Source organism: Echinops telfairi, unplaced genomic scaffold, assembly GCF_000313985.2.
Source record: "Echinops telfairi isolate 266 unplaced genomic scaffold, ASM31398v2 ScPeMD7_7424;HRSCAF=8462, whole genome shotgun sequence".
Taxonomy (NCBI): domain Eukaryota; kingdom Metazoa; phylum Chordata; class Mammalia; order Afrosoricida; family Tenrecidae; genus Echinops; species Echinops telfairi.
In genome coordinates this window covers 76,164,931-76,171,826 of record NW_022111324.1, presented here as the reverse complement: position 1 = coordinate 76,171,826, position 6,896 = coordinate 76,164,931, and the positions used below count along the sequence as shown (strand labels likewise).

The 6,896-nt window shown below is 40.1% G+C and overlaps 1 protein-coding gene across 4 annotated transcripts in view; it reads left to right on the top strand.

The window, feature by feature from the left end:
• The window catches only part of PLD5 (phospholipase D family member 5), a 457,190-nt gene that overhangs the window by 141,396 nt on the left and 308,898 nt on the right, over positions 1-6,896 (top strand). For 2 of the 4 annotated variants that reach the window (XM_004699951.3, XM_045298282.1), the window contains exon 2: positions 1,769-1,905. In XM_004699951.3, coding sequence (XP_004700008.1) covers positions 1,769-1,905 — 137 coding nt within the window. Of the gene's footprint in view, positions 1-1,768; positions 1,913-6,896 lie in introns of those variants that run through there. The other 2 variants (XM_045298284.1, XM_045298283.1) reach the window with 2 other exon arrangements.

Sequence of the window (6,896 nt, the reverse complement as noted above, 5' to 3'; positions counted from 1 at the left end):
CTTTGTGGACTGGTGTTGGGTTAATGGGTTAATGTTGGACTTGTGGGCTTGGGCAGCATTGGGTTGGGATGTTTTCGTGATGCACATTTTCTTTATATAAAACTCTCTCTTATACATGAGTTGCTGTGGATTTGTTTCTCCAAAGTACCCAGACTAATACAATGGGGTCATTACATGATTCCCACATCATATCTTTACATAACTGTCAAATCACCAAAATTCGTGGCCCAGCCAAGTTGACACATATTTTGACGAGGACACAATTTGGGTGGGATGCATCGTTGAGGGGACACAAGATGACATTCTACCCTTTAGACCCCAAACTTTCATGCCCTTGCCAAAGGCAAAACAATTTCATCCCTAAATTCCAACCTGGGGCCACATTCTCTTTATCTGTGAATCTAGAATTCTAGTTATCTGCTCCAAAGGTCGGGGTGGAACAAGCACAAGGTAGACTTTTCCATTACAAACAGGAGCAGTTGTGCAGAGAGGAGACATCGTGGGCAGCAAGCAAGTTCAAAGACCAGCAGAACAACTTACATTAGCTCCTCTGTTTGCTGAGACCGTCTAGGCAATGGTTCTGCCCTCCAATACTCTGGATAGTGGCTGTGCTCGCAGACTTCTTGGACTCAAACATAAGATCAATAGTGAGGGTGGTACAGGACCAGGCAGTGTTTCAGGCTGTTGTACATCAAGTCGCTGTGTGCCTGAAAAAACTCCACGGTGCATAATAACAATTCTGGATGCTGGCAAGAGGCCCCTTTACCCTGGGCTTTAGCTCACCCCTCCATACACAGTAGAATAGCAACTCTGCTCCCTTGTGTGTTTGATAACTCCCATCAATTAAGTGTAAACCTCCGACTGGCCAAAGATCACTTTAGTTTATCTTTAAATACCCTGAAATCTATGCATAGATGTTTTGTAATGGCTCTTTCTCCTCTTTCCCTACCCAGATTTAACTTGTAGAGGAGAAGCAAGCAACGTTCTTTGTCCTATGGCTCGTGCCTTATCTTCTGCATCTCTGGGCCATGAAACCTGAGACAGGGTTTTCTGAATTATAACACATGGGCCTAAATGTAAAGAATTGAGTGACTTTAACACGCTATACCCTAGATTTGTGCTTCTAACTTTAAGTTATATCAAGAGTATGAATGTTGGGTATGCTTGTGTTTTGAAATAAACTACATCAACTAAATAGCTCATGATGCTAATGTCTTACTTAGACCTATCTCTTTGGTGGCTCTGAAAACTCTAAAATGCTGATCAAAGTGCTGAAATAAGTTGAACACCCACAGGCATCTCCCCAGAAACTATCACTATAAAAATCTTCCAGCAAGATGAGCGGTGCAAAGCAAAAGGCTATAGAGTACAACTTGCACAGAACGTAGACAGTGGTGACAATAATAAGTGCTAGAATAATTATTGAGACAATTACTGTGTTTCATTTTTAATTTACAATAATGGAAGTGATGATCTTTTCTAGAGTGTTTTTGAGTAGGAAAAAGAGCAACCAAGTTTAGAAGTTTGGGTATTGTACTTAAATTATTTATCACGTTCTACTGCATTTATTGAAAATGTGCTGGTTGTGCTGAAGAGTAAAATTAAAGATCTTGTGCATTTTCACCCAGAGAGCAGACTTTCCCTGGCCAAAGAACGAGAGCAATTGTGTCCCAGAGGGTTTTGCGTCGCATTTTGAAGAGCTGTCAGGTGTTGCGTTTCTCCGGTGGAAGCCGCTGCGCTGACTTTTCCTTGTGTCTGTGTCTCCCAGTCCCAGCAGAAGTGCATCGTGATCTTTGCCCTGGTGTGCTGCTTCGCCATCCTGGTCGCACTGATATTTTCAGCCGTGGACATCCTGGGAGAGGATGAAGATGGGCTTTCGGAAAAAAATTGTCAAAATAAATGTCGGTAAGAGGTAACAACCCAAAATTCTTCTTCAGGGGGTGGGCAAGAAAAGCCACAGGGGGCCTTCACTAGTTGGAGGAACATTCCATATGCACAGGATCAACCTGCTCATTCTTGGCGGGTTCAGCTGAGGCATCGCTGTCTGTCCATGAATTGTCTTCATTGTAGGCCAAAGGAATAAACATCGACAATTTGGATATATTTTGTACCAAAAGTGGTAGACAAGACGAAATTTCAAGCCAGTCTGAATGTTTGGAGTACTTGTGTAAACAGAGTTAGTATGTTTCACACTGTGTCTGAATGAGTGTGCCAGTGGAGAAGGGGTGCTGTGTGTATTGCATCAAAAAGTCACCAAGCACACATATGTGGAAACATCAGAACATACAACTAGGACTTTAATGAATGCACCAAGCACACATGTGAGAAGATGTAGCTCGCCTAAATATGCCCCGATTTAATACCCAGTTGTTTTTACCTTAAAAATTTTAACAACTTTGCTATTAAATTTATGTATTTTGTCGCTTTGGCTAAATTAAATACTATTCTCCTATCACCGCTTATCTGAATGGCTTAACCCTCACAGCATGGTTTTAATTCCATAAATTGCCTCATTCAGGTCTTCCTATCTCTCTGTGTGTGTGTGTGTGTGTGTGTGTGTGTGTGTGTAAAAGTACCAAGAGCAGTCAGAGAGGTGCTAGATCTATTTTTTTATGTGTTGCTGCAACACAGAAGCATAGTTACATGGTTGCAAGATTAAAGTAGCATTTATGAATTAGAACATGTGGTGTGTTAAATGGTAATGTTTAATGTAAAGAATATGAGTGTATATGTTCCCCTTTTTCAGGTTGGCAGGCAATAAGACAGGTTATGATACCTCCCAGGGTTGGCAGGCAATACAATGGCTGTTAGAAGGAGCTCTTCACAGCATCTACTTACCGTATATACTCGAGTATAAGCTGAGGTTTTCAGCACATTTTTTAATGCAGTTTTTGTGGTAAAATTAGGTGCCTCGGTTGATATTCGGGTCAGCTTAATCTCGAGTATATATGCTACATAGGAGTAAGTGACATCCTACAGAAAATTCCCTTTAAGTGCATGCTCATACCAGATCCTCATGGAGTTGTGTTTGTTTAATTAGATCACATTCTTGGGGAGGCCCCAGTTGTTAAACTACTGAGAATCCTAGCCCAACCAAGTTAACACAAAGCTATCACAATGACCAGGTGCCCTGCCACTTTACTGACTCTTTCAAATAACTCCAATGATGTTCTTGCTGAGTCTTTGGGGTTTTCTGTGTTTAGGATCATACTACCTATACATGGAGTTTACTTCTGCTTTCCCCAGTTAGAAGCCTTTATTTCCCTTTCTTGCATAATAGCTTTGGCCAAGACTTCCAGCACAATCCTGAACAGGAGTGGTGGTAAAGGGCATCTTTTTCTTGTTTCTGCTCACAAGAAGAATGCCGGCAGTGTCTGTAAGTGGAGAGTAGTGTTGACTATTGCTTTGGTGTATATGTCCTCAATTTTGTTGAAGAATTTCCCTTTTACTTCTATTTGTTGAGTGTTTTTACCAGAAATAGATGTTGGATTTTGTCAAGTACCATTCTGTAGTTCTTTTACTTTATTTATGTGGTGGATTATGTATATTATTTTTTAAATATTAAACAATCATTGAATACCTGGTATTAAGCTCATTTAGTCACTGTAGTGATTAGATTTTATGTCACTTTAATGGTACCTGTGTGGAGGTGGGGATGGAATCCAACTTATCAGTCAATCGGGTTACAGTGATTATGCCTTCTTGGGGGTGGCCTTTTTATAAGGATGAAATTGGGAACTTCTCCCTCTGTACCCTTTCACTTTCCTGCTTTCTCGGTCTCTGCCTGTCTCCAGGCTTCAACCCTATCGGGGCTGCCCAACTCTGGGAGTTGTTGATGCTCTTCTATGTTCCCACTGACTTTGGATCCAGGAGAACTTGAACCCACTGGCCTGTGATCTTCCTGCATCCCTCTTTTCCCTTCTGCATCATCGGGCTGAAGCTACGTGCGTCTGGAAAGGGCCCAGCTTGCAACAGATTTATGAACTTGAGCTAGACTGGGCTGAGATGCTTCTTGAGTAAAATTAATTCTTCTTATACACATTGGGTGTCACTGATTTTGTTTCTTTAGACAACCTAGCCTAACATGATTATTTTTTTATGTTCTTGGATTTTACTTGCTAGAATTTTGTTGACAATTTTTGCGTCTGTGTTCGGGAGGAGGAGCCCTGGTGATAGAGGGGTACACAATGGGTTGCTAGCTGCAAGGTCAGCAGTTTGAAGCTATCAGCTGCTCCATCGAGAAAGATGGGGTTTTCTACTCGTTAAGACTTACAATAGATAAACCCACAGGAGCAGTTCTATCCTGCCCTGCAGGGTTTCTCTGAGGTGGCATCACTCGATGGCAGTGATTGTGAGTGGATGTTCATGAGGAATATTCTTTTTTTTTTTTTAAGCAAATCTCTGCTTAGTTTTGGTATCAGAGCTATGCCTGCTTCATACAATGAGTTTGGGAGGATTCCATCCATTCCTATTATTGGAACAGTTTGAGTACAATTGGTGTCAGTTTTTTAGTAGCATGCACTCATGAAGCCACCTGTTCCCAGTCCATTTTTTTGGTGGGAGTTTTTTAATCACCTCATCAATTTCTCTTGCTCAAATTTTATACCTCAGTCAGTATTGGAGTGGGTAGATAGTGTGTTTCTAGAAATTTGTCCATTTTCTGTAGGTTTTCATACTTTTTATACTCCAGTTCTTCATTGTATCCTACTATTGTTTTCTTTATTTGAGTTGGCTCTGTTGTGATAGCACCCATTTCTTTTTTATGTTATTTGTATCTTCTTGTTAGATTTGTTATTGATTTGTAGATTTTATGAATCATTTCAAAGAACCGATTTCTAGTCTTGTTGATTCTTTCTATTGTTTCATATGTTGTCTGTTTCATTTATTTCTGCTTTTATTTTTATGTTTCCTTTCCCTCTGGTTAAATATTCCCCCTCTTGTTTTTTAACTGTTGGAGATATTAGATTGAGGTGTTGATGTTGGTTCTCTTTTTTGATGTGTGCATTTGATGTGTACATGTAATATGTACATGTGATGTGTGCATGCGATGTGTGCATGTGAGGTGTGCATGCGATGTGTGCATGCGATGTGTGCTTGTGATGTGTGCATTTGATGTGTACATTTATTGCCCTCTGAGCACGGCTTTTGTATAACCAAAAGTTTTTGGTATACTATCTTTTCATTCTTTTTTGATTGAAGAATTATTTTATTTTTTTAAATGTCTTCTATTATCCAGTTGTTTTTAAAGAATGATTATAGTCAATGTTCATGTATTTGATTTTTTCCTCTTCTTTTTCCTAGAATTGATTTCTAATTTTATACTGCTGTGATCTGAGAAGGTGGTTTGTAATCCATGGCTTGCTTTGTGTCCTACCATATGGTCTGTTCTGTAGAATGTCCCGTGTGCTTGGGGAAAGAATACTTGTCCTGCAGCCTCTAGTCCCTTGATTGATGCTGCCCCTTCTTCATGCAGGCATGCTGGATGCCCTTTACTCTCGGCTCTTCTTTATGCTGGTCATTGATTCTGTACTCCTATTTTTGTGATGGCTCACTTTACACTCAGTGGACTGGCAAAACTTATCCGTCCCTTCTTTCAAGACCCATTCACCATATTGTCATATATAGCTATAAAAGCAATACTGGTGATTCAGGAGGGGCAGCAAAAAAGAAGATTCCTAACATGAGGGATTGACCCGGTGGCTGCATCAAGGGACTCAGGCATAGGAACAATTGTGAGTATGGCATAGGACCGTGCAGGGTTTTGTTCTGTGGTGTCTAGGGTCACTATGGGTTGGCGCCAATTTGATGGCACTTAACAAAAACAACAGTGATTCGATTATGTCTCAGTGTCTTTCAGGTTATGTTGTTTGGTAGTGTCGTTTAGTTCTTTTGTGTCTTTGTTGAATTTCTTTCTAACTTTTCTGTCCTTCATTGAAAACTCTGCATTAAAGTTTATTATTCTTGTAGAATTGTCTTTTTCTTGCATCGAGTCTGTTAGAGTTTGGTGTATGTATTTTGAGGCCTTGTCGTTGGGTGCATAGCTATTTATTGTTCAATTGACCTTTTAATCATTATTTAATGTCCTTTTCATCTCTGATGATATTTTTGCCTTGAAGTCTCTTTTATCAGAAATTAATAATTTCTGCATTTAGTTAGAATCAACTAGATGGCAGTGGAGTTTACTCTGTCTCTTGACTGTAATACATGTAATACACATAATCCCTTTACAGTTAGTGTAATTATCAATTAGTATGAATTGGTTACTATCACTTTTCTGTGTGTTTTCTGGTACCGTTAGTTGCTACATAATTTTCTCAACTTATGTCATGAATATTCTTGCCATTTTCTACATTGCTGCTGTTTTGTGTTTACTAAGTTTTTGTGACTTTCCTCTACTTACTTTTGATAAGGTTTATGCATCTTCTTTAATGTTACTTTGTAATTTATTAATTTCTACCAATGTTTAAAATATTCTGCTCTATACTGAAATTTGGAAATTCTGTAAGTATACCGTTCCTCTTTTCATTTGTAATTGCTCTTGGTTATAGATTGATAGCGCTGGTTCTCTGTCTTCGGTCTTGTGGGTTTTTCACTTTCGGTACTTCACTGTCTGCATTCACTGCTGGGTGTTGGTGTCATGGTGGGGTTTTTCACTTCCGGTACTTCACTGTCTGCGTTCACTGCTGGGTGTTGGTGTCATGGTGGGGCTTTCACTTCCGGTACTTCACTGTCTGCGTTCACTGCTGGGTGTTGGTGTCATGGTGGGGTTTTCACTTCCGGTACTTCACTGTCTGCGTTCACTGCTGGGTGTTGATGTCATGGTGGGGTTTTTCACTTCCGGTACTTCACTGTCTGCGTTCACTGCTGGGTGTTGGTGTCATGCATGCTCATCTCAG